General features: G+C 44.2%; 1 protein-coding gene and 1 long non-coding RNA gene across 4 annotated transcripts in view; one reads left to right on the top strand and one right to left on the bottom strand.

Annotated features, from left to right (window-relative positions):
- The window catches only part of ACOX2 (acyl-CoA oxidase 2), a 30,986-nt gene extending 10,721 nt beyond the window's left edge, over positions 1–20,265 (bottom strand). For 2 of the 3 annotated variants that reach the window (XM_030569679.1, XM_030569681.1), the window contains exons 1-12: positions 20,156–20,265; positions 18,237–18,414; positions 16,016–16,178; positions 13,743–13,894; positions 12,737–12,844; positions 9,320–9,439; positions 8,636–8,751; positions 7,649–7,821; positions 5,663–5,825; positions 4,394–4,584; positions 2,517–2,678; positions 1,348–1,453 (exon numbers count right to left, since the gene is read on the bottom strand). In XM_030569679.1, the coding sequence (XP_030425539.1) occupies positions 1,348–1,453; positions 2,517–2,678; positions 4,394–4,584; positions 5,663–5,825; positions 7,649–7,821; positions 8,636–8,751; positions 9,320–9,439; positions 12,737–12,844; positions 13,743–13,894; positions 16,016–16,178; positions 18,237–18,414; positions 20,156–20,191 (1,668 nt within the window). In that variant the 5' untranslated portion in view covers positions 20,192–20,265. Of the gene's footprint in view, positions 1–1,347; positions 1,454–2,516; positions 2,679–4,393; positions 4,585–5,662; positions 5,826–7,648; positions 7,822–8,635; positions 8,752–9,319; positions 9,440–12,736; positions 12,845–13,742; positions 13,895–16,015; positions 16,179–18,236; positions 18,415–19,268; positions 19,346–20,155 lie in introns of those variants that run through there. The other variant, XM_030569680.1, reaches the window with a different exon arrangement.
- On the top strand, positions 2,689–5,645 carry LOC115654847. Its single transcript, XR_004001287.1, has 4 exons — positions 2,689–3,313; positions 3,650–3,742; positions 4,297–4,431; positions 5,471–5,645. It is a non-coding gene; the product is annotated as an uncharacterized LOC115654847 (long non-coding RNA).
- Positions 20,266–27,635: the final 7,370 nt, after the last annotated feature.

Below are 27,635 nucleotides of genomic sequence, written 5' to 3'. Positions count from 1 at the left end.
TTGAAAGATTACGTTGACCTGGAAGATCATAGTACACTGTTTCTTTTGAAAGTGCGATTAGTCGGAGAGGAAAAACCTCTCTAATGTTTTCGAAGCACTGGTCGGTATTTTCCTGATGGAAAGCACTTGCGCTGTTGTGAACTTTGGCTGCTGGATTAAACACACTGGGTGCAGTTTCCAGTTTAAGGGGACATCTAAGCAATGCAGCTGCAGTTGAGTGTCAGTTTCCTTTATACACAACCCCTGTGAGGGAGCTATACTTCCTCCAGTTTAATTTGGACAGTCTCAGGCTGAAGCTGAACTTATAAGTGCACATTTCAGAAGAAATTAGATTTTAAACTCTTTAATTTTAGTAAAACAAATGAGCTATAGATCTTTGTTTTTGAAAACATTCTCCGTCAGATAAAAAGGGAACAAGAGGATAACTTTATTTTTAACATGGTTGCAGCAAAGTCTGAAACTTTGCAGGTAACTTATTTTTATCTGTTGCCTACTAGAGCTGTAATGAAATTCCAAGTCTTTTCATTTCCCCCTTGAATGAGGTTTCTCTAATGGTTCCCCTGGTGTGCTCCATTAAAGAGCTGAAGTGTAGAGGGTGTTAACTCTGTCTCGGCAAATTTCAGTTTGAGGAATGTATATTTTGCCTGCCTTAGTTCCCACGTCAGTTTCATCAGGATATACTGTCATTTTTGGGTCTCGCTAAATTGATTTTATTTATTCCATTTCCTCCTCTTAAGGTGGAAATTACAGTATCAGACTTATCACTGTTCCTGTTTTTTGGTAGTAGAAATTCCTTTTAAAGCTAAAAAGGAAATAATAGGCCTAATTCACCCTGGCCGTTACTCTAAGAGACTTCAATAAACTTACGTTGAGGTAAATTTTGCCCAATGACCCTCCAACTTTTTCTGATTCTAGCACTGAATTCAAAAGGAAATGAATGAACATTTTCAATGGCAATTGAGTTAAATGGTGATTTGTGATGCATTTCAGTGAAGAGAGAACAGAACTGAGAGCCAGTTCCTCTGCTACTGGCTGATGTGTGATGATGGGTGAGTCGCTTAACCTCTCTGGATTCTGTTTCCCCTCATGCCTCTTGTTTTCTTGACTGTAACCTCTTTGGGACAGGAAATGTCTCTCACTCTGTTTTGTTCTGTGCCTAGCACAATGGGGCTCTGATCTCAGCTGGGAGCTCTAGGCATAAGCTGTATGGAATGGAATAGGTGCTTCTGTCATACAAAGAGTAAATAATTGGGAATGTTACTAAATCTGTGTAAGCTGACCATGGGTTCCTGTTGTCTGTTGTCAGCCATACCTAGTAGGGCTAATGAATACTGGATTTGTACTAACCTTTGCAGCCTGTACAAGCTGTACTGTGCACTGGTTCCATGCCTCATGCTGTTCAGCTCCTGACTGAACCAAACCCTGTAGCTTGGTTGCTGCATTTCCGAGGAGCCTGGGAAGAAAATTATTTCTATTGCACGTGTCTATAAACACACACTCTGTTTACCAGTCTACGTACCCACCATGTCAAAAAGACATGTCTGAAGTGAGTATTTTAAATGAATTGCATTTCAGGTACCCTGAAGGCAAAGAGCTTTGGCCATGGAAACTGAAACCATCTAACCACAAGTCAGAGAAAAGTTCTCAGGCAACTCATCAACTCCACCCACAGCAGCTCACATCTCTCTCTAGCTGGGATTCATGTGAAAGAGAGCAATGAATTTAAAGAAATGGTGACAGTATTTACAACTGGTCTCCGACACTGCTGCCTTCAGTACATGGGGCCAGATACTGTTCTAATGTACTACAGTATGACTTTACGGTGACTTCAGGGGAGGTACTCTGCATTTACGTTGGTGTAAACAGGAGGAGGATTTGGCTTGCTGCGTTGTCCTGGGTTCCAGAGACCCGCAACATCACTTGATCTGTAAATGTGTATAACCTATGTATGTGTGGACTTGTATCATTACTATTCATTTGTTGTAGGACTTGATGGCTAGAATCCGAGTTGGAGCTCCATTGTGCTACACAGACCATTTGGAGAAGGAATTAGTTTCTTAAGCATCTGATGTTTTATTTTTCTTGGCAACGTTTAGAATGGCACAGAGTTAAATTGCCCAGCAATCTCTCTGGATGACAGAGATTCCATTTGGTGACTTGTATTTCTAGTGATTTTTATTTTTATTTTAGAACCCAGTGCTGCTCAGAATTTGCTAGCTTTAATTATGCATGGCTTTAAAAATCCTACTATTCTGCATTAGAAATTTAATATTAGTGGGATCTGGAGCAGGGAAATCTGACTCACTTGCAAGGGTACCACCAGGAAAGGGCGGAATCCTCATTTCTGTGAGAACGGCATGACACAGGGTTTTTGCTACATTTAAACTACAGTCTCCTTTTTTTAAGCTGAGAAGCCAATTTTGGTGGCTTCCTTATTTGTGATGAAGGATTTGAATTCAAGGACTACTCGAATGTTAAACTTGGAAAAGTTTCTCCTCCAGCTGCTCTTTACTGACCTGGTTGCTCTGTGCCGATAGGCCTCTGCGTAAATGTCTGGTTTGAGAAAGTCTGCGCTGGTCCGTGCCTGACACTTTCCAGAGTCCACTGAAGACAAATAGGTGGCTGATGGAGGGATGGGCTGGCCAGAGTGAACTGCTGCAAGGCACTTTACCAGAAACCTGACAACAGGGTAACAGAATGGGTCCTCATCTCAGGATGTTTCCAAAATTGCACCATGTCCTGAAAGTGACCCCTCTTGCGGAGACCTGAGGCTTCTTCAGCTGAAGCCAGATGCAAACCCTGGGAAGTGTATTTGAATACCTACCAGGTCATGGTTTGGAAACCTGGGGACTTACTGTCAAAATGTAGGACCCTTTCTCCTCTGGTATGAGGTGGGGAACGAGGTTCCACATTTCCTTGTCACAAGCTCCTGTCTCCTCCTATGGATCCCCACCCAGACTACATCACATTTGACATCCAGCTAACCAAGCAGGGCTGGACGGACCCTACACCACTTGTTAAGCAAGGACTCCTTTCAGCTGCTTAGTAACCCAAGCTCTTCCCCACTCCTCTACGGGAGCCAAGCACGCAGCCTCAGTGGTGCACAGAGCTTGGGGAAAGAACATGGCTTTGTGAGTCTGGCTTAACTAGTGGACTTCAAACCCAGGTCGAATTTTAGTTTAGTTTTGATTTTCGGACACTCATCCTTAAATAATCTGTTCTTTGCAGATGCAATAGGCTGTACTGAACCTGTTTGGTCTGTGCAAACTACTGGAAGGTTTCATGAGCCTCTCTGTGTGGTGAGGGAGGAGCGGTGAGTTACTGTGTCCCATCAAAAGTCTAAAACCCACCCGTTCAGAGGAATTTTGTTTTCTGCCTGCTGTTTGCAGTAACCTGATGTGATGGGCCTGGCTTTCCACAGGGTCTGGCTAATGTGTGTCCTGATGAATGCTTAGAATTGCTATTGCTGTTAACATTCCATCTGTGTGGTGATTAGATAATTCTCTTTAAAACTACATGAGCCACAAAAAAGGAAAGTTTAAAACCAATTGGTGTTCGGTGCATTTATCCCCTTAAAAAAAGCTGTGCATGCGCATGAAAGATGCTGGCATGAGAGCCCCAAATACTGAATCTCTTTTTCCGTGGACAGGTAGACAGACAGAAGCAGTGTGAGCTTCACCACCAAGTCCCATTGATGTGGCTGACCTGGATGGACCATCTCCAGGAGTAATACAGTACAGAGGTCATTTCTGAGTCCGTCCTATCTGTGGCGTTGCTGGTACTGCCAGCAAACGTAGTGGTGGGGGTGTGGTGTGGATCTCTCTCTCTCTCTCTCTCTTGGGATGTGGACTAGATTTTTCCTATTTTAACTAGGTGCATGTTTTATTACTGCAATTAGTAAAACACCTTTACTGTGTTTTATTCACTGGAGATAATTAGTAGTCTATGTATCCAAGGGAAAACAACATCATGCCACAGCCTGGTCTAAGTGGAATAAGTTTAAATTCTTGAAATTGAAGCTTAATTTAAAATTACCTTAAAAGGAAACAAATTCCACTGAAAACTTTTCCCTAACTTATCGTGTGGAGGGGTATTTTCACTTCCCCTCCCAATGACAGGATCTTGAGGTAGGTACAATGTATCCAATCTGTTTACAACCTCCCCCTCCCCATCCCCATGGACTCTCAAGACCCCAAGCACTAGGGACGGGTAGCGACTGTTCTGCCTCCTTCCCTGCCTGCTGGAGTGAATACTGAATCGTTTGTGAAATGGGTTTGCTTTGGGCATGCATTATAGGAAAGCTGCTGAGGTCCTTGACTGCTTTGGAGAAGATGCTGTAAGGAGTGCGAGGACTAGGAGGCAGGGTATTACACAGACAGGGCTGAAGAGTTACCTGGCAGTCTGCAGGAACAGGACTGTGTTTTCCCCTTCGTAAGTACAAGAAGCGGCTAGTTTAGTATACAGAAAAGGGAGTCCACTCAGCGCAGAGTAACCGTGGCCTCCACAGGCCCTGAGACAGACCTCGGCTCCCGCAGTGCAGTACTCTGTAATTATGGCTTTAATGCCTGCAGTAAGGGCATGAAGCTGTGTAAAGCAGATACATTGTTAACAGTGAAGGAGTTTGGCCCTTGGCCACACAATTTATGTAATGAAGGCCATTAAAAGTTTACAAAAAGCTAAATTACGGTATTCTCTGATAAGTCTGACTTCTGTAGTGTAGGTCCTCTGGCTGCATGGACATGCAAACTCAAGGGCCCGATTTTTGTCCATGTGTGTCCTTGCGAATTTGCACATGCTCAGACCACGTGCACTTTTTCTAAACCGTGCTGCCAGGTGATTCATAGGCTGTGTTTACGTGCCCCTGCAGTTTGGACTATGGGCACGTGACTTGCAGCATTCCTACACTGTAACTCTCCTGTGTGGAACAAAAGGTAGCTAGTTTGCATTAACTTAGTCCTGTTTGAAGAGGAGTGCATTAATGCGAACTAGATACCTTTTAGTTCATGCCGCAGCATTCACATGGAGGAGTCCCAGGCTCTGGCTTCCTCATTTCTCTGGGGGTGCTCAACCCCTACCCCCTTCCACAAGGGCCCACACCTGGTCTGCCTCTTTCTGCTCCTGCTCTGGCCCTGCCTCTCCTCTTCACACCTTGTTCCATCTACCCTGAGTGTGCCCCTCGCCCCAGTTTACAGGCTCTCACTGGTTTGCCCCAAAAGTTACATTTTGATTCTCAGCCCAGAAAAGGGTTGCCAACCCTCCAAGAATTAAAGATTAAGCTTTAATTAAAGATTGTCATGTGATGAAACCTCCAGGAATACGTGCAACCAAAATTAGCAACTGTACCCCAGAAGTTAATTTTTTGTAAGTGTGGAAAGACTGAAGTAAATCTGAGCCATGTTGAACTATTGGATCATTGAAACAATGTTTTCTCAAGCTAAAAAACCTTTCAAATGTTGTCTTTTGCCTGCAGATAACTCTGGACGTCCAGATCTGAGCTGTAATCTCTGTGGGCCTTGGGCAAATCATTTAACATCGTAGTCCTTCATTTTCCCATCTGTCTAGTGGGGTGCTTTGTAAATTATTTGAGAGATCTAGGGATTAAAATGCACAGTGTGTGCAAATAATAGTAACAATTATTTTTTTATTTTTTGTTGCAAATTACCTCAGGTAGTGAATCAAAATTCTCCTGTCTGATCTCTGTGTATCCTTTGTTGTAGAACTCGTTCACGTAGGCGTTCATGAAATGAAAGGCATAGGCTGTTGCTAGCAGAGGTAGTAGCTTCTGTTGCTGAGTCTGGTAGTCTAGGATTTTTGCCTCTGGGTCACTGTAGGAAGATGATTTATGATTATAAAGTATGGAAAGCTGTGGACAGCAATAATATTAGTTTAGTGTGAAATGTCTTGGTAGTCTAAGGAGCCCAAAGTATTTTTGCTTTGCACACAAGATAGGGTGACCAGACAGCAAATGTGAAAAATTGGGATGGGGGTGGGAGGTAATAGGAGCCTATATAAGAAAAAGACCCAAAAATCGGGACTGTCCCTATAAAATTGGGACATCTGGTCACCCTAAGGCAGGATCCTTGGTCTGAAAGCAGCTCACAAACTGACCAACTCTCGCCGATGTTTCTGTAATAAAGGCAGGACCGGCGCTATGGTTTCTCGCGCCCTAGGCGCACGGCCATTTCGCCGCCCCCCGCGCTGATCCCGCGGCTCTGGTGGAGCTGCCGCAGTCATTCCTGCAGAGGGTCCGTTGGTCCGTGGCTTCGGTGGAGCTGCCGCAGGCATGCCTGCGGGAGGTCCACCGGAGCCGCGCGAGCAGCCGACCGTCCGCAGGCATGACTGCGGCAGCTCCACCGGAGCCGCGGACCAACAGACCTTCCGCAGGCACACCTGCGGCAGGTCAACTGGAGCCGCCTGCCGCCCCTCCCCGTCAAAATGCCGCCCCCCGAATAATCCTGGCGCCCTAGGCGATTGCCTAGGCTGCCTAAATGGTAGCGCCGGCCCTGAATAAAGGCACAGAAGGTTAAAGGTGCTTTAGCAAAATTTCTTCTTCAACTGGGAGAAAGAAAAATTGAAAATAGAAGTGGAAAAACCCAAGCAACGGCAACTTCCTTACCCAGAGACACACTTAAAAATTATCTTGTGTTATCAGTATTAACAGTCCAATCCAAATGGTCAAACTTCAAAAGCTCTCTTGAATACAGAATATGTATTTTTTTAATGTGCACTGTTAGGTATCCTATACTTTTATAATCTTTAATCTATCCTGGGGTCAAGCCCTGCATTTCTTATGAATATTTGGACCTTACAGCTTTTTTAAACAGTCTAATTTATTCTTCACTTTTTTCTGGATTTAGTTTTTTCCCAAAATTGATCTTGTCAGTGAAACTAACTAGTCAGCTTCCTATTAGCAAGGTGGGGCAGTGTCTGGGTTGCACGTTTGAAGGAGACTTTCACTTCAGAATTTCAGTGAAAATGAATAAATAAGTCATGAAAGTGTTCAAAGTCTTGAGTCGAAGTCAATTGGACAATAGCCATCAAATGCAGTCATTACACAGAGACTTCTAATGCTAATAAAAATTCTGCACTGTGCAGTGTAGCTATTCACTAGGGACAAAGTGGGTGAGGTAATATCTTTTATTGGACCAACTGCTGGTGAGAGGGAGACCCTTTCGAGCTACACAGAGCTCTTCTTCAGGTCTGGGAATGACATGGTTACACCAACACTGTGTTCGCTAGGGAATCAGTGTAATGTCTCGTCCATTGATAGAATGGGACTGAAGAAGAATTCTCTACCCCATCAGTGTTCTTTTTTTTCAAGATTCTGCTGGATTATGTAAACATGAAGGGTGGCCAATCAGGGAGAAAATAAGTGATCTTTCCTGGCTGTTGGATTATATAAATATAAAGCTTGAGTCTTATCTCAGGCAGTAATTGTGAATGGGGTCTCCTAGGATTTGGCTGAAAAGCTGTTAGTGGAAATAGCGATGGAAGATGTTGATTTCCTTCCTCAAATAGAAAGGTGAATAAACTGATGACATGGTGATGAGATCACACGTGAAAGGAGACAGGAATAAAAGCAGAAGATAGAGAAGGGGGACACACTGTGACACTGCACCTGTCCCCTTGTTTATCTACATGCCATTACCCCGGGTTCAACTTGGACTGTCGGCGAACCACCGAATATCTGGTGGCGATGGTGCAGGCCTTCAACAGCGTGGGTATAACTTCAGTCCAAAGTATATGAACGCGTGTCATGATCATGGTCAAGTAGTTAATCTTATCAGACCCTCGTTTCACGTAGGTGCCATCTGGTAGAACCTAGACTTTGAAATACAGAGAAACAAAACAGCACCCACAGAGGGCAGTAGTTGGCTTCAGTAAAACGAATGGTTCTGTGGTCATTTTGGAGCTAAATATTCCAGTATATAAGGGATAAAGTGCCCATTTTTAGATACACATGCTCTTTCTTCTGCTGACAACAATATATTTTGCCTGCATCATAATCTTTATCCCAGCGATTCCCAAACTGGGGGTTGTGACCCCCAAGCGGGGTCATTCCATCAGCGGATGAGGTCGTAGCAATCCTGCATGTGTGGAGGATACCGTTTTACAAAATGGTATTCTCTGAGCGGCACAACCTCTCGCACACCGTACGTGTGAGGTCATGCTGCATGGAAGAGGCTATTTTGCTCTACAAAACGGTACTTTCCATGCAGCATGACTTCACACACACACTGAGTGTGCAGGAGGTCACACTGTGCAGAGGATGCCATTTCGTAAAGCAACATGGCATCCTCCACGCAGCATGACCTTGCATGTACGGTGTGTGCAAGATCACGCTGCACGGAGGCTGCCATTTTTAAATGGCGTCCTCCATCCTGACTGGGGCTGCGGGAGGCAATACATCTGAAAATGGAATCATGGAGGGAAAATGTTTGGGAACCGCTGCCTTAGCCGCTAACGTGACTCCTGATGTACAGAGTACATTTAGGATATAGGTAAATTCCACCCTCATCTACAATTCCCAGTGATTTCAATTGAAGTTGCATGCTCATCTGAGGATAAAATGTTGCCATAAATCTAGATGTTATAGGATCTGCTTGAGGTGTTTGTAATTTAATGCCTCACGTACCTGAGAGAATCTGCTGAGCATGTTTTCTCTAGGAATATTAATGTTCTGCAGCATGAGATAGCCATTGTCAATGTGTTCAAAATTCATTTTGGGACCGATGTCTCCCACAATAACCCCTAAGGAATGGGAAAATGGATCCTGTTTACTTCCACTGGAACTTTATTTTTCTTAACACGTCAATAAATTTGTAGATCTAGCACAAGATATTCAACTCCCTGACCCTTCCCTTGAAGAAAACTTTCCCCACGGTGTGAGGGAGGTAAATGAATCCCAAAGGGCTGTCTGCCCACCTTACCTATCGACTGATTTATAGGTGCTGCCTGGGGAATAGAGTTTGAATGTTAATACCAAAAATGGATACGGCAGCACACCTAGGAGCCTTGCCATTTCACAACTGAAAGTAGATTTATGCTGAAGCTGCCAAAGGGCATTGCCAATGATTCTTCAGTTAAAGGGCTTGGGGTATTTATAGCTATGCTGGGCCAATGTTTGACAATTGTAAGCATTGCTTGTGACTCCCCTGAAAATTCAGGAAGATCTTTATAAGTACTTGGTCCTACATTGGGACAGTTGTCGGGTGTCCATGTAGGACTATTCAAAATTGAAGGCCAGTGTTTAGAAAATATGTTGAGAGTGAACTAAACAAGGAAACTGAAACATCATTGTAGGATTGGAGTAAATTACCTGGTGCAGGTGAATGGTCACGAAGGCTGCGGATCTGCAGGATGAAGGCATGCAAACCGTAGCACTTTCCTTTAATATACAACTGGGCAAAAACCACAGCGTGGGTTGCTGACCTGCCCACTAAAAGGGGAAAGAATACCAGGTTTCCCTAAGATTAGATACAATAAATGCTTTTACAGTTAAATGCAGCAGACATTGGTTCTGTTTGACGTAACACATGGAGTAGTCGATAGTGAATGGTTCCTTGAGGAAGATGTGATGTAGTATATTGAGCAGAGACCTTGGGAGCCAGGAAGTCCCTGCTAGTACTGTTCACTTTCTGGATTTTCTTGTGCAAATCATGCAATCCTCCTGCCTCGGTTTCCCTTTGAAATGCTAAGTAAATAGTTAATGCTCATACAGGTCCTAGAATATTTAAGATGCAATTGAAGTGCTAAGTATTTTGTAGTAATTGCCTTGGGCTCTGCAGTTGTGTGTGGAATGTGCCATCCTCAAACCAAGGGGAACCTGAGACACTGGCTTGTGAGTACAGGTGCTGATTCTCTGCTCTTCTGTAGTTTTCCAGACACTAGCGAATTTGGCCTCTCAACACCCTGCAGAGGGGGTACTGTGTGTGTTATCCCAGTGTTGCAGGTAAGGAAGCAAGCACAAGAAATGAATGCCCTTATCCCATGGCTCCTGGTTCCATTCTTCTCTGTAACCAGAAAACTATTCCTTCCTTCCACATGCGGACTAAGGAAACAAAGCAGTCCTTTCGCTGGTTTCTAGTTTCTAAAGGTACTTTGGGAAAGCCTGCCATCTTCTGGTATAAACTGATCGCAGGGTTCATTGTGATCCATGAGTACCCGCAGGGAGAAGACCTCTGCCACTTGTGGTATTGGGGACTGTGGCTTTACAGGCTGAGCTTCTCAGACAGATGCTGGTTGGGGTGTGGTGAAGCTCTTATTAAACACCCTCAGCTGGAACTGGACACAGAATAAAGCAGAGCTCTTGCAAGCACCTTAAGCATTGAGTGATCAGTGCACACCACAAGAGGGAGCCCCTGCTACAGCAGGCAAAGGGTCTGCATTTCCACACTGTGTTTGGAGGTGGGCTTGCAGCCTGTGTAGATGTACCTGAGCTAGCTTCAGTCGAGCTAGTGAGAGTATCAACAGCAGTGAAACGATGGCACTGTGGAGTAGCCAGCCCAGTGAGTACCCAGGATCCCAGGCAGGATAGAACTGTCCATGCTGCAGGCCATGTTACTGCAGCTTCACTGCTCTGCTACCTAAGTGTGCTAGGTTAAAGCTGCTTTGAGCTGTGTCTGCACATGCTGCAATCACATCTCCAGTTGCAGTGTAGACTGACCCAAAGGCTTAACAAGATCCAGTCACTGGAAGTTGAAGCTAGAAATTTTTAATTGGAGATAGGGTGAAATGTTTAACAGTGGGGGAAAATTGACCCGTGGAACAACTTCTCAACGGGGTTGATAAATTCACTATCCCTTGAGTCTTTAAGCTGAGACTGGAAGTAACTCCAAGGTCTGCTTTAGTTCAACCACAAGTCACTGGGCTCGTAGTCTCATTTGGAGCAGAGAAGAATGATTCCCTGCATAGCAGGAGTCACTAGGTGGATATCTCTGGCCTGTGTTGTGCAGGAGGTCAGTCTAGATGATCATAATGTCCATTTTGACTTGTAAACATTTATTCATATATTTAAAACACTGTCACAGAGTGTAGGGGAGTCCGGCCTTGCACCCCTCTTCCTGGGACTCACAGTGACTTTCAATCAGCCAGTAAAACAGAAGGTTTATTGGACAACCAGAATGCAGGTTACAGCAGAGCTTGGAGGCACAACCAGGACCCCTCAATCGAGTCCTTCTGGGGGTTCAGGGTCTTTGGATCCCAGCTTAGGATTCTCTAAATTCCAACCACCCAGCCCAAAATCAAAACTAAACTCAACCCCCTCCAGCCGGCCCCCTCCCTTTGTCCAGCTTCCCGGGCAAAGGTGCGGACACACCTCCCTGCTCCCTGGCTCAGGTTACAGGCTGAGCACCTGTCCCTCACCTAAAGACATCCCCGGCTCTCCCATCCGGCACACAGACAGTCCCTACTCCATCAAAACACGTTGCTCACCAGGTCACTGTAGCCCTAAGGTTTAATCTGCTTGCTTGCATAGATATATCTTTTCTTAAAAATTTGAGTATTTGATGTAATAGGTTTATAGATTTATATTAAAAATAAGTTTGGCTGTAATGCAAGAGACCTACAGGCCCAAACCCTGTATATTAAGCTAAGGCAAAGTTAGCACATTTTGGGACCCTTTTCCTAGGAAAGTAAGATGACCTCTTTTTGTTACTCAAATAGATAAAACACCTACATAGATGTCTAGAGATCTTTACCTAAACCAATAGACAATGAGGGATGGCAAAGGGGATTTTTCAAAGTTGCAGCCACAGACTTAACAAGTACACCACAAGTGCGTACATGCATACTAGCCTTTGGGGTAAGTGTACCCTAACATTTCTATGGGGGAAGGATGAAATTTGGGCATAAGAGGAAGGATTTCCGACTAATGCCCTATAAAAGGGCAATTCATTTCACCATTTTAGAGGCACTCTATCCACTTATCTACTCTTCATTGTCTCCATCTTCAACAATGTATCGATGCTACCCATCTACGATGGCTATTAACTATTAGCAGGCTGGACCTTGTTTCTTTTCAAACTTTTAAGTTTTAAGGGGACTAGGCTAAGCTTGGTCTCCCTACACTTTATTTCAGTTCAAGGTTTATTGAGTTAAGTTAGAGAGTAAACAGCTTTAACTGCTCTGCATTAGCTGCCTTAGCTAGAGGTGTGAAACCGGAACTGCCAGAGGCGTGGTCCCGTGTCTTCCAGCACCGGGTTATTAAAACAGAGTGTGAGTATTAACTAAAGTTTGCAGCACACAATATTGTATTATCATATATATCTCTTAAATAAGAGAAATACAATTGCAACTCTGTAATTCTAACTGTTTTGCCATTTTCTTACTATTTCATTGATTTTAATAAAAGGTCTTTATGACTATATCTGTCTCAGTGTGAGCTTCCTGTCATACCCCCGAAGGTCCTTTTATAAACTCTGTGAAGCCTGATTGAGGACTAACTTTATCTTCTGATCAAACAAATTGGTGAGCCTAACCCCATATGATTTAATATCCATAATAATGATTATTAATTAAAAATAATTAAATTACATTAAATTAAGTTGATTTAAATCAACACTACTAACACACCCCAAATCAGGCTACAGCTTTAAAAAGTAATCCCAGTATGTTTTAGGGGGCAAGCAAAGGCAGCCTTGACACCCACATGAGTTAAGTCAGGCAGCGGGAGGGGATAGTGACTGAACGGTGCAGACAAGGAACACTAGCGTGTAATTCTGAGTTTGGTACTTACAGTCTCCAGGCCACCACTTCATTGCCGAGATCTTTGGTGTATTCAATGTAAATTCCTGAGTGGAAATGTCAAAAATCGCTGTTGTCTCCAAACCCCGGAGAAATGTCCCTGCACAAAGATAAATGGACATAATCCCTCAGTGTGTCAGAAGGGTCACCTGAGAGACAGACACCCCATCCTCGAGTCTTCACCGCAGAAGAGCGACACTGGACCTCTGGTAGATCGTTAGCTCCCCCTTCCTACCAGGCCCCTTCCTCTCAGAGAAGGATCTGCCAGAGACTGTGCATTCAGTGCAGGCTCTTGCAGCTCTCTCTATGGGATATTTAAGGCGAGGCCCAACCTGTAGGCTTCTGGAGTATTTTTACACTACAGTTTTTCCTTGAGTTAAGTTTGCCACTTAACTTGCAGTAGTTACACCTTTTTGGAAGCTAGTACGGACATTCCCCAAAGGTTTGTGGTTTAGTCTCTGGCTTGGAACCCAGCCTGGTGAGTACTACCCTAAAACCCATCTTCCAGGCGCATCTACCCTTGATGCAACCTGGCAAATCCCTTTCCCAAGAATAGAAAATGTAGAGACAGACATATCCCCCCAACCAACTCCTGGGATGAGGGTGCCCTTCTTGGATCCCAGTTTTCTGGCATCCAACTCCAAGTCTTCCCCTTCCACCACCTGAACTTTTCAGAATCAAAAAGCAAAACTCAGCTTCCAGCAGACTTTCTCTGACACTCATTTTTTTCCTGCCATCTCTAAAGCGAGAGGGGCTTTTCCTCTTCCTTGGGACTCTCATGCAATCCACAGATGAACAGCTCCACAACCTCTAAACTCAAGTCTCTGAAATTTTTTGGGTGGGAGCAGCTCATTTCCCCAAAAGGTGCCTCATGTTGTAAACAATCTTCAGACATATTCTAAGATGAAGTCCATGAGGCTGAGCCAATTTACACCAACTGTAACATCTGGGCCAGTTTTTCTTCCTAAGGAAATGCTACATTTTCTCTGTAGACTTACCATGTCCCAATTCAGTTTGAGCATAGGTTCCTATAATGTGGTATTTGTCAGCAAGTGGTATCCACTTGGCAATTTGTTCATCTGTTCCCAGGGCCAAGATACTGTTCTTAAAGACTCTGTGGACGTTAAATGCTAGGTCTCCTCCAAGTGCCCTGGAAGGAATGTATGGACAGTATTCTGCATGAGTGCTCATTCTAAGAATATTGTTAATGCAACAGTGCAAATGCATAAGCCATTTTAAACAATCTTCAGCACATACCAGTTCTGAGTTCCCATTGTTAATGATCTTTTGAATTAATTTTGTAACATAACGCATCTACACAGGAAGTACGAGAAAAATAATGCTTCAAAGCTGGTTCCATTTTATCTTTAATAGCATACCTTGCTTGAGAGTGATTTCTTTGATGAGTACACCTCCCTTGTCTTTTAATTGGCACCATGGAAAGGTGTTCTCTCTTTTCGGATCAGCTTAGTAGTGTTGAATTGAGATTCTAAAAAACACCATCCAACCGCTAAACTTCCTTTGATTTTTATTAACCCTGTCTTCTCTTTACCCCCTTTCATCTTTCCTCTTCCTTCTATTTAAATTACAACCAAAAATACTGAATATCACTGATTTTAGCTGGAACGGACTGAACTGCATCCACTGTCACTTAGGACTTGGACAACTTTGAATTTACTTAATTTTTTTTTTAAATGTCTACTCAGTTCCTCTGATGACATGCCAGCTGGCTCAACTGCATGGTGCCATCCCAGAATGGCACATTCTTAAGTTCCGCAGCCCATAGGAACTTAGATAATGTCATCTCAGTAGGACACGGTGAAAATTTCTCTTTTGTAAAATATTTAATTTTGTTTTTATAAAATAGAAACAATGAGAAGAGGTAGAAGGAGTCTAAAGTTCTTTCTTTTACTGCAGTGCCACCAGAGGCACCTCTGTTAAAAACTGATGGACACCTGTTCTCTTTAATAAATGATCATCCCCTTCCTGTTATACAGGACCTCAGAGAGCTTCAAGATCACCTAGGGTGGGAGGTGAGTGGGGGAAGAAACGTGTGTAAGGGAATGCTTGAAGAAAGATCGCACTGCACAGCAGTGATACACTCTTTAGCCAGCTAGGAACAGACATTATTAAAAATGAATTTTCAAAACAGGTTTTAGAGATACTTGCCACTGTTCCACTATCTCCAACACTGTGAGGCACTTGGCTCTTTGAAGAACTTGCCAAGTGATGATATCTGAGATGCAGGCCAGGGACTCGGTCCACCTGCAAGGTGCTCTGTGTTCTGGCCCTGTTTCAGCAAAGCACTTGTGCACATGCTGAACTGGAAGCACATGACTAGTGCCACTGATGTGAGTGGGGAGAGGGGCCTGATGAAAGCAGGTGTGATGGGTATCATTAGGGTGCTGATTGGCTATTTTCTTACTTTCTCGTTCGAGCAAAGCCGCTGGTTATTTTGTCGTTGCATTTAAAAATTATATCAAAGGTGCCTAGAGCCCAGGATAGCAGCTTTTCCCCTTTATGCATATAACTAAATAAATGTACAAACCAAACTTTTTTTAATTAAAAAATGGAACTTATCCAACAACTTTGTAAATTCCCTGCCTTGTTCATGAATTCAAAAGCTGAGCTGCAGTGACTTTGCAAACCACATTGTCAGATTGTCATACTAGTGGCCTTTCATTTGAGTAGCGTTTTATCATATGGAAAAGACTTAAAAATTCAATTGGGGCGGCATTCTCTGTCTTCAGCTGTGCGGATGAGACCCTTTCATAAGGAATTGGAGTTACCGTTCTGGGACTCATGCCACCACCTTGCTGGTAAATGCTTACTTTCCATTCTCACGTTTTAACTCAGAATTTGTAATGTGTTTCTGGTTGTCCTTGTGGTTATTTAAAAGGACTATGTGAGTTGGGAGCCCAGCCTGAGATCATCCAGACCACGTCTGTCTTCACAAGCAGCACCCGTGGGAAGGGTGTGTGTGAGAAAGAAGTGGGAGGAAGCTGGATCAACTGTCATTTCCAGTGTGTCTCGTTTTTACTGTGGGAGCAGCTGTATGCTACTTCTTGAGTGGTTCCCTTGCAGTTTTATACAAATGTTTTTGTTTTCTCCCGAGCACAGTGCTAAAGTAATAATCTGTAGCATGCTTGTGGGGGAACCCCTGTTAATCAGTCCATGAACAGTTGCATCTTCCAGCCTCTTAACTGGAGTGTGTGTGGTTTAAATAGATTTTTTTAAATTAAAATAATATTAACAGTGCTAAAGCCATTACCTGTAGCAATACTTAATTTCAGGCCCGTCTTCAGTCCATCCCATTTGATGCATCTTCTCCTTGAGGTAAACAGACCTTCTGACTGCTGCTTCATACCTCTCATTCTGGCTCTGGAAGTATTGGTTTTCTCTGCTAAAGCCAGGTTCACTGTGGATTACTGCCTCTGTAAAACAGAATAGGAGGGCTCACTCTGCGGTAGTACAGCTTGGGGTGCTTCTGCCCCAGTATGATCAGTCTCTCAGCAAACCCTGAGCTGTGTTTGAAAGCAAGCTGCAGCCACGGAAAGCTTTACCACGGTGGTGGCTGGCCACAGGGAAAGCCTCACCTGGCAGAGGTCTCTGCAGACAACCTGGATCCCAGCCTCTATTTCAGCTGAGACAGAGGCTATGTGAGCTACACAGGCAAGGATTCAACCTGATCAAACTCCCAGAATCCCCCTCTTCCCTTCACAGCTTAATTTTAGTGATCAGCTTTCCAGCCCTCCTTAACATGACAAGGCCAGAAACCACCTCCAGACCACACGTGCTCCTGCTCTAGCCCCCTCCTTGGCATTGGGGGTGGGAGGGATAGTTCAGTGATTTGAGCATTGGCCTGCTAAACCCAGGGTTGTGAGTTCAATCCTTGAGGGGGCCATTTAGGGACAAAAATCTGTCTGGGGATTGGTCCTGCTTTGAGCAGGGGATTGGACTAGATGACCTCCTGAGGTCCCTCCCAACCCTGATATTCTATGATTGGCACAGCTGCAAGCTTTGTTTGTAGCTGGGCTACCTCCTGAGTATGGTGAGCGCTATGGTAACCTGGTCATGACATGCTGTTTAACACAGCTATCACACAGCATTGTGTTGTGCCCACACAGCAGGTATTTCATAACACAACCATGTATCCAACTGTGTTTGCCTGCCCACCTGAGCCATGCTACTTCACTGTCTTTGTAGCAGTGCATCCTGGGACTATCCTGGCTGTTGTCCCATACTGACTCTGCAGGGGAACGGTGCCCAGGGGACATGTGCATCATGTGGAGCAATGCACTCTGGGATACCCTGCTGCATAGAGAGCTGGCCCAGGAGGAAGGACCAGCCAAATCAGTTACACACTTGTCGTTAGAAAGTGTGACAGGGAGAGAACAGGGGTCTGAACCCCAAAGAATGGGCAATTGAATCAACTGGTTGCCCAATATGTTGAGTACAGTCTTTTATGAAAGCTTGTAATGTTCTGGACTTGATGGTCATTGTGAAATATGCGTATAGACCGAGGTTATGAATCTGTGACCTTTAGTACAATTTTGAATGCACCTCCCAGCTGATAAAACTGCAGAGAGGAGCCCAGCCAGAGACTTGAAGCAGCTAAAGCAGGGACCTTCGGACATTCAGAGAACTATCGGCCGTTTGGACTGGACTGTCTCTGCTCTGTGCTCACTGGCTGTTTGCTCCAACCCTCTCCAACATGGCTGCTGCATCTCAGCTTTCCCTCCACAGCTGCCCCTTTTAGTCACCACTCTTCTCCCCAAAATCATGGAGCAACCCTGCTCCCTGGCTGCCAGGGAGGGGGCAGGGAGATCTCTGGAGCTCCTTGCTCTTAGGGGGGAGTGTCAGGGGGACCCTGGAACTCTGAGCTCCCACAGCGGTGGGGGCTCCAGAGCTCCCAGCCACCCTGCATCTGTCCTATTCCTTCCCATTTTGTCATGGGTATTTTTAGTAAAAGTTGGGACAGGTCACGGCTTCTGTGAATTTTTCTTTATTGTCTGTGACCTGTCCCTGACTTTCCAAAAAATATCCATGACAAAATCTGAGCCTTAATTATATGTTTTGCCTAATTTGTTGCACCTGATGAAGTCACCCAGAGATCTGGAGGAGGAAAAGTGGGGCAAAAAGTTGGGTGTAAATTTGTGTAGCTCCAGTGGTGTTAGACTGACTTACATCAGCGGAGAGTCCTGGCCTCAAGCCTCTCTCTTTCTAAAAGCCCCTTATGACATTTTCTTTGCTTAAATTTTTTATTGTTTGGTCTGAGGAGAAGGTTCCTCACTGGGTATAAGAGTCACCGCTGCAGAGAAGAAGCAGGCATAACATCTGACAAAGTGGGTATTCACCCCCAAAACCTCATGCCCCAATACACCTGTTAGTCTAAGGTGCCGCAGGACTCTCTGCTGCTTTTACAGACATAACAGGGACATGGAAGTGTCTCTCTCATCAAGGAAGCATCAAGTCTTTTAAGGCCCACTCACCCACTGCCCTCCGTGTCCTGGTGTTGTCAGCACCTCCATCCAATATGGCAGTGAGCCTCTCCACACTGAAGGAGGCAGTCTGCCTTTCAGTTTCAAGGTCGGGATTCACATCTCTGCTACCAGAGCTCCTGAAATAGCCACTCCTGTTCCACTGGGCCATCTGAGATTGCTGGAAGCCCTGAGAACAGATGGTACGAATCAGTCTGTCAGCCCCCGAAAACCCAGGTGAGCATCCCCTATGGCAGGATTTTCATTAATTACTTGCATGTCTAGAGCTGGTCTTACAAGGAGGATGAATTATGCCTAGTCCAGAGGACTGATGCTATTTTGCTGGATTTTTCTGATAACGTGGTGTTTTGTGCAACCAAAAGAACTGTAAAAGCACCAGCTGATTGGCTTCCACTGAGCAGACACTAACTCAGCCTGGCAAAACTCTAAGTGTGCAGGGCAGACACTTTCTTTTCCCCCCCTATGAATTGGCAAATAGAATACTGTACGTTTTCGGTCACCGGCACCCATCATCAATCCAAAAGGTGCGGGAGTAGATATTGTCCCCAGGCAGGTAAATTTTCATGACAATTTAATAGAATATGTGGATCTGCATGACTGTTTAAACCCCACCATATGGCAGCATAGAATGAGGATGTTTAGGGCACTTTATGGCACATGGTCATCTTGGATTAGGATTCAAAGTGTAAGAGTTTAAGGAAAGTGATTCTTGTTATGTTTTTCTTAAAAATTTCCTATCAAAACTACCCTGCCTTTCCCATCCCTCATTCTAAATGTGCCTGGTAGTGTTTGCACCCCAAACATTGCAACACTGCAGGGGAACGCATAGGCATGTGTGAACACAAGCAAGTGACCTGACTTCGACTACTCCCACAGATCCAGTTGCAGGACTGAGGCTATAGTGCATACACTGTACAGCAATTTGAAAAGTTCCCTCTGCACGACCACAACATATCCGAAGCATACTCATAATTCCGCCTTTATGGCCTTTTTTTTACGTTCAACATGTAAACAGTCTCTTACCTTAAAACAGAAGTTCTTCCCTTAAAGCTATCCCACTTCTCTTTCTGGTTGAAGTCAGGGGGAGAAAAGGTTGTTAGGTTTTGCTTTTTACCTGGTTAACGCCCTTTATCCAACATGTTGCTTATTAACCCTGACAAGCAATGACTAAGCGAGAAGTAGGCTTCCTGACTACTTAAGACCATTAAGCACAGTTGTAGCTGGGACGCGTTTTTTTTTTTAATGAGATGCATGTGTTGATAATACTTTAATTTTGGATTGAGATTAAGCTGTTTAGCAGAGTTGCTGAAAAATAAGGATTTCATGACTGCAGAATCATTTAACTCAAGGGAAAGGAAAGGAAAATAGAATATGCTCTTTCAATTAATTGCAGTTATTCTGCCAGACACTCTCTAGTTCAGCCACATGTTACTGAGGCAGGAATCACTTGGTGAAATTCTATATCCTGTGCTGTCAGGAGGTCAGACTACATGATCCTAATGGTCCCTTCTGGCTTTAAAATCTGTCTGACCTTAACCGTAATCCTACACAAACATCCAATTCTATCGCTGAGTAGAAGGACGCCCAGTTCAGCTGGAGTTGATGAAAGAGGTTGTCTGGCTTCGTAAAGCTATCTGTCGTTCCTAGTTATTTCTAGTTTGGAAGCCCTTTGCTAAACAGATCCTAACACCTGGCATGATCTTAAGGCATTGAATTCAGGGTCTGCCTATTATCGTCAAGGCATAGAAACATTGCTCAGCCCAATAAAACAAATGTAATCGACTGCTCTTGCTGTACAGTGAAAAGCGAACGTGGCAGCTTGGAGGTATCCAGTAACCTTCAGTTTCATGCTCCTACTTTGTTTTAGCTGCACTTCATTCACCCAGGCAAACACACACATGCTCACCTACCTTCTCCTTGGCAGCCATTAGAAGGGAAAGTGGCATCTCCAGTCCAGTTCCGTCCCAACTTTCTCAGCAGCTGCCTGCAAACTCCATTCCCAGTACTCTCCGTGTCAGGCTTTGTCATTAACTCCTGGTTGTGCAGTGCACACTGGCTGCTGTGCACCACCACTGACCTCTAGTGGGTGGCACGTGGCACCTGCTCCAGTGGTGTCAGAACAAGACTGCAGTGAACAGAAGGGCTGATCCCAAGAGCTCACAACCCAGGCGTCTCCCCCCGCAAAATACCAGGCGGTTGATTTTTAAAAATGGTTTTGTTTTTGGTCAGTCCACTGGGTATTCACGCTTCTGGGGACACCCCAGCCCTGCAACATGTGTGGGTGTGAGATCATTTTGGGGTGGAAATTCAACATAAATGTGCACACACAGACAGAGGCCTGCTCCTTAGCCACTTGGCGGGGGCTCGTGTCCCCTTCCCAGCCTGGGGGTGGCAGAGCTGACTCGTGCCCCCTCCCATCACTCTCTCTTTCTTCCAGGCTCAAGATCCTGCCCCATCACCCCCTTCTGGCTTCCTCCATCTCAGACCCTTACCTGCTCCCTGGCCCTCCCTCTCATACTCCCTTTTCCCTCAGGCTTCTGCCACTTCACCATCTCCCTCCTCCTCCCCCCAGTATTCCTCCCTCTCCCACTCAATTCTTCCACTGTTCACAGATTGTAAGGCCAGGAGGGACCATTACAGAATCACAGATTATTAGGGTTGGAAGGGACCTCAGGAGATCATCTAGTCCAACATCCTGCTAAAAAGCAGGACCACTCCCCACTTCTCTAAATGGTCCCCTCAAGGATTGAACTCACAACCCTGGGTTTAGAAGGCCAATGCTCAAACCACTGAGCTATTATGATCACCTGCTCTGAGCTGCAGCAGAGCACAGGCCTGCACCCCAGGGTGCTTCCCCCAGGCACTCTCCTTGCCCCTTCTGCACCACATTTTCCCTTTGTACCACCTCACAGGCGGCAGCATAGGGGCAGCCATGTTTGCTGAGGGCTGGCAGATACACGCTTTCCCAACCCATCTACTTTGGTTGGCATATTTTGCCCTCGGGGTCTCTCTTACACCCTGGCATATGACAGCTCTGGGAGCCGGAGCATGCTGCAGGCAGCGGCAGCCTGGAGCCAGTGAGGGAAAGGAAACCGTCTTTGAAAGGTGTCACACTCCCTACCTACTGTGCTAGGTGGCTGAGTCTTCTCCCCACACAGGCTCCATCGTGGGCTGCTGGGGCTAGGAAGTTAGCAGCATTATTAGTGAGAGCAGGAAGGCCTGACACTGTTTCAAAGTCCCCCCCCCCGTTATGTGTGCAGCAAAGGCAGAGTCTGGACTGAAGTTGGGCAACAGAGCTTCATCAAAGAGCTTCTTTCCAGTGAGTTGTCCCCATTACCTGACCCAGAAGTGGCTAGTCAGGAAAGGAGGTGACAGGAAATATTACAGGGTCGGTATTTGTTTCACAAAAGCAAAAGTGTAAAGCTTTGGTTTGAACTGCACGGCTGACATGGAGATCAGCAGTGAACCATTATTTAATGCAACAGGAGGCTGTCTGAGGGTGAAGATCTGTGTGTGACTGAAGGTCACTGGAATGCAGCTTTACTCTCATAATAGAACAGCTAATATTTACTTTATCCCTCGCTGTCAATAATTCACTTTAGATTAAGGCAAATCCTAACTGAAGCAAAACAGTTTATCACCAAATGTTTTCATCAGTGATTCTCAGACTTTTGTACTGGTGACCCCTTTCACACAGCAAGCCTCTGAGTGCGACCCCCCACCTTATGAATTAAAAACAATTTTAAATATATTTAACACCATTATAAATGCTAGAGGCAAAGCGGGGCTTGGGGTGGAGGCTGACAGCTTATGACCCCCCCCATGTAATAACCTTGTGACCCCCGAGGGGTCCCAGCACCCAGTTTGAGAACCCCTGGTTTTGATACTTTTATACTATGTACTTGTGAAAATTCCCTTACACATGAAGAGTGCATTTGGGAAGACACTCAAAGGAGATCTTTGTTCAGTCCCCCTCAGACAGATCCTAAAAAATGGGTGCAGGCCAGGAGCTGTGTGCGGGCTTTTGCTAATTTCATTTAAAATGTTTCAGTCTTTTCAATGAAAATTAAAACTTGCCATTTCCATGATAAAAATGTAAAAAGTTTCTCTGCAGAAATCGCTACATTTTGCCACGATCCTTCCTTTTCTTACTCTATCTCTGCCTTGGTATCTGAGGGAGTCTGTAAAGTTAACTATTGGTTTCCTGAAAGCAATGGTGCCCTTGACATAGTTTGCTAAATTCATGGGAAAATCTGTTTCTTCATTTGAAAACTGCGAGTTACAAACAGCTCCAGGAATCTGTTACATGGATGCCTACAGACAGGCTGGAGGTAACACTGAAGTTTAGTTCTCTGCATCTTGTTCTGATTGTAACAATTACAAGAGAGATTGTAGCTGTGTATGTTGGTGCCAAAAAAGACAAAGCATAGCTACAGAAATGACTCCTCCCCCCAAAAAAACAAAACGAAACACCCAAAATAGATGCCTAAAGATCAGGTTCTTATTCTATTTTTGTTTGTTTGCTTGTTGTTTTATTTTTGCCCAAATATGGTGGAATTTTGACCAAGTCAGCATTCAAATTCAAAGTGGCCTTATTCCTAATAATATCCAAGAGCATAGGTATAGTTGTTCTTTGCGATTATTAGTACAATTGCGAAGGTTAAGGGTTCTTGATTCTGTTTACACAACAGTTTTGAGAAGCTGTAAGTGTGGCAAGTTTTTGAAATAACTGTATTTTTAAAATTTGCTTTTAACTTAAATATATTCAAGACTTAAAGTAAATTAAAAATTGCTGCCATTAGAAATGACTGCTATTTTGACATTGTATATGTGGAAGTTTGTGAAATGTGAAACACTGATAACTTGGCTGTTTGGTTAAATAATCAGAGAGCAGTTTTCAGGAGAGATAAACCATGCAGAATCCCTGCTCTTCCCCCCACCTTCCATACACAACCAGAAGATTTTGGTCTCACTCAAAAGTAATTGGAAATAAACATGACAGAGCATAGGTAACGTTTTTCAAAGATGCTTATCATCCCTTTTGGTGTAAAGAAGGGGTTAGTTTTGACAGTTCTGCTCTGCATTTACATACTGAAGAAACATTTGTACAATTATTTGCCAAGCTATATCCTAACATGATTAGAGCAAGAGTGGTTAATACACTCTGTTTAAGACCCTGTAGCTTGTGTCTCTGCAGAAGTTCAAATCCCTCATCCAGCAATCTATTGTCATCAATAATTTTTCATTAAAAATATAGGATTTTGTTTAAAACTTTTAAAAATATTTGTTACTAGATCCTAAAACTGGGTTTTATGTGTGTCATTTAGCAGAGCATCTTATGCTATCTACCAAGATACCCAGCAACAGCAAAAAGAAGAAAGCTCTTGGGAACCAGCTTCAAAAAAGCAAAGAGAACTGTGGCTTTAGAAAAATTGACCAAGAACAGCTGTTTTTTGGAGTAGCCAGGCCATGGTTAAGTGACAGCTACACTACAAACTGTCTGTAAGTGGAGGCTGAAAATAGCAACAATTTTTGTGGCAGCATTGTAATGGTTAAAGTTGAAAGGGTTTTTAGCACAATTTCCACCGAAGACGTAAATATTTGCAAATCCAATAATGTGCTGCTTGGGTGACTGCCCCAGAACGAGATTTTCCTGGTTACTGATGTGACTGCTGGCTGGGACGTTAAACTTTCATCCCGAACCAGTCTACAGGGCGCTTTGCGGTGACTGTCATTAGAGCCTCTGCATGTCCCAAAAGGACCCTTGGAGCCGCTTTCAGATGTTTCAGAAAGAGAGTCGCAGCATTAAATATGCACTTTATAATTCTGACTAGTATTCCTGTTCAGGAGGCAAAAAGTGTCTTTGCTATGTTTGAGTTTAATTTTCACATCCACACCATTCAGCAGCATTTTTTCTTGAAAAATGAAATTGCGGTGTAAAACCCCTGTTACCCACAGCAGCCAAGTGGTGTTCTTGTGAGTTCCTTCTGTATCTTCCTGCACCCTCTTGGGGACACCTGCGTAGAAAAGATTTCATCGCAGTAGGTTTAAAATCAATTCTATAAAGGCTTTGTAAAGGTAAGCGTTGTTGTCTGACTGATAAGTCAGTCACCCAGAGTGACAGCCAGCTGGTAAAAAGGGTGGAAATGAGGTGACCCTGGCATGTCATCAATGTCCGGAACCGTCTTCTTTCGCTGTCTTGCAGCGCATACACTGCAAAGTGCTGCTGAAGTCTAAGTAATGATCCCTGTGTCCTGAAACAAAACATTCTTGAAGGGCATTCACCCTTAAAGCAGCCAAGTGGCACCTCACCAGGAAAGCGATTCTCATACTGGTTAGATATGGGGCTATTTCAAATAAATCCAGCTGGGATTCAGCACATTCTTCAGGATCACCATGAATGAAAGCCATGTTGTGTTTTAAAACAGAGGTTCTCAAGCTTTTACTTTCTGACCCCCCCCCACCAATGTGCTAGAAAAACTCCACGGCCCCTCTGTTCCACCACAACTGGTTTTCTGCATATAAAAGCCTGGGTCGGCGTTAGGGGGTAGCAAGCAGGGCAATTGTCTGGGCCCCCATGGAGCTACATTGCTCAGCTTCAGCTTCAGCCTCAGGTGGTGGGGCTTAGGGCCCTGGGCTTCAGCCCCATACAGTGGGGCCTTGGCTTTCTACCCTGGGCTCCAGTGAGTCTAATGCTGCCCTGCTTGGCAGCCCCCCTGAAACCTGCTCGTGGTCCCCCAGGGAGTCTATATCCCCTTCACCGTGATCTACGGTCCTCTTCCTCGGATAGCTTTCACATTTATCTGCGACGGCTTCAGGCAGCTTTCATTTTAAAGGGCATGGGAGGGAGCACCTGTAAATGGACGGCAGGATACTGTTCTTTTTCCCCTAATCACTACTATACCAGAGCCTTCTTGTTGCATGTACTTGCCTTTGTTGTGTGTAATGGCACTAGGTACGTGGGTCACTACATCTTTGGTTATATGTTTCACAGCCATTTTTGTGTGAGGCTTAATAATTTCTAGCTCCCTTCTCAAAATCGGCCCAGCTTTTCTAACAAGACTGTGGAATATCCAGTCTAACTCAGCTCCCTACGGAACAGGCAATCCCTGATTATCCTGGTAGGGCATAACCAGCCTGGGCCGTTTAGTAGTTCTTAAACAAAAAGAGGTCCCGTAAGTTTTTAGAGTCACCATCCTTCAACTTTCCCAAAGTGCACATGACATTAAGGGTATGTCTACACTACCGGCCGGATCGGCGGGTAGCAATCAATCTATCAGGGATCGATTTATCACATCTAGTGTAGATGCAGATAAATTGATCCCCGATTGCTCTGCCGTCGACTCCGGAACTCCAGCAGTGCTAGAGGGGGAGCAAAGTTGACAGGAGAGCGGCGGCCATCGATCCCGCACCGCAAGGATGTGAAGTAACTGATTCTAAGTCCATCTAAGATACGTTGACTTCAGCTATGCTATCTCATAGCTGAAGTTGCGTATTTTAGATCGACCTCCCCCTGCAGTGTAGACCAGGCCTTAATGTTCGCCTTTCCAAATGAAATGAAACGTTTTTATTCAGGTCTGGCTTTATTTCCATAGTGATGGTTCTGATGTGCTGTTTACTCTCAGGAACATCACGCAGTTTGCCATGCTTGATAGTGATAAATTCATTGTTGTTGCCGCAGTTGTGAACGCAGCACAACAGCAGTACATAGAACTCCCCCATTAACTGATGCCCCTTTTGATTTAGGTACCATACCTGATTTTAAGAAGAGATTGTGTTAACTTTATTTTAAAACCGCCCGCCTAGGCTGTTTTCCACTCAGCCAGCACGTTAAAACTGTTAACATCGATCAGTCGCCCGCTGATGATTCTGTGGTAACTTCTGTATAAAAGCCTGCATCATGTCGCTGCATCAGTAGGTGCTGCGGGATGTAAAGTACCTCCACATCTTTCATTTTAAAGTGCTGTTAAACCTCTCCATGACCCCCACTTTAACTTCATTATTGATAACAAAACAGTATTTGTGTTAACAAATTCTTTAAAGCTTTGTTTACAAATTCTTTTCCACAGTCCATCTGTAATTTTTGACTTGATTGAAAATAGTTTTAAATGTCCTCGTCACCTCTTTCTCGGTCTTATCCTTTAGGGCTTCCACCCAGGTGTATTTAGACAGGATGTTTCTCACCTTTAAAATGTACTTATGGCCATCATTGCGTTTAGAGCAGGGAGCCATGTTAACCAGATCTGCCTGCCATTGTGTGTCCACATTAGACACAACCGTTTTATTTCTTTTAAACTGGATTCTGGCTGGTTTATGCAGGGCGCAAGCATCTTAATCTGTAAACAAGGCTGGAAGCTGCTTTCTGCTCAGAGTTTTACCGTGCTCTTTAGTAGCCTGGAAATAATACATTTTCTTTAACAGCCTTATTATTTCTAACCAATGTAACTCTAGGACTCCAGTATATGTAAGAAAACACTGTTGTTCTTTTTTAAATACAGAGCAAAGCAGAATATTTTACATTAAAATACAGAGTCTTAAAAGCAAAGTAAATAAATGGTAGTTTGTGGTATCTATAAACAGCTGTTCCTCACATTGCCCTTTTGTTCTTAGCTCTGAAATAAAGGGTGTTTAAATTCTAATCAATATCCAGCTTTATTGTTTCTGAACCTTTAGGTCTAGGTTTTGTCTTACTTGTTTTGTGCATCACCTCTGATAGTTAAACCTGGTAAATGCATTTCTGGGTAACTCGTGTTTATACATATGTAGCTAGAATGCAAGTAGCTGGGGGTCTGGGAGGAGCCTGATGTCTTTTTGTCTGTATTATCTGAGTCAGGGAGTGATGCGTTTCATCGTTAGTTGCATGCTTTTATTAGTCAGAGTTAATACAGACAAGACAACTTCCAAGTAGCCAATTTCTGCTACTTTTTCTTCTACTTGTGGAAGAGCGATGACTGAATGTTCCTTGGGTTTCTTCTGACCACAACTGGGCATTCACCAGTGAATCCATCCACTCGCTCCAGCTGGGCATCAATCAAAGAGACGAGTTTCAGATAGAACATTGATAGTGAAGACTCCTAAAAATTAATGAAATAAATGGAAACCTACAGGCTTTGAAGAGTCAGATCTTCACTTTGCACTTGACTAGTAATATATTTGGCCAGAGAATTAACCTGAGCAGAGTTACATTTATTCTTTGTGGTAAGACTGTGTATCTGACCTGTCTGCAGGAGCTGGGGATTGTACTAGGGGAACACATATGGAGAATTATGTCAGTGGAAGCAGTGAAATCCTGTGGTTTAGAATAAGAGAGGAAAAACAATAAAGAATTGAGTTTATTGACTCCTCAGGTCAGGAGGGGTCACTAGAGCTGTGTGAATAACCGATTTTTTT

The sequence above is a fragment of the Gopherus evgoodei genome, chromosome 7 (genome assembly GCF_007399415.2).
Source record: "Gopherus evgoodei ecotype Sinaloan lineage chromosome 7, rGopEvg1_v1.p, whole genome shotgun sequence".
NCBI lineage: Eukaryota > Metazoa > Chordata > Testudines > Testudinidae > Gopherus > Gopherus evgoodei.
This window is presented reverse-complemented; position numbering and strand designations above follow the sequence as displayed.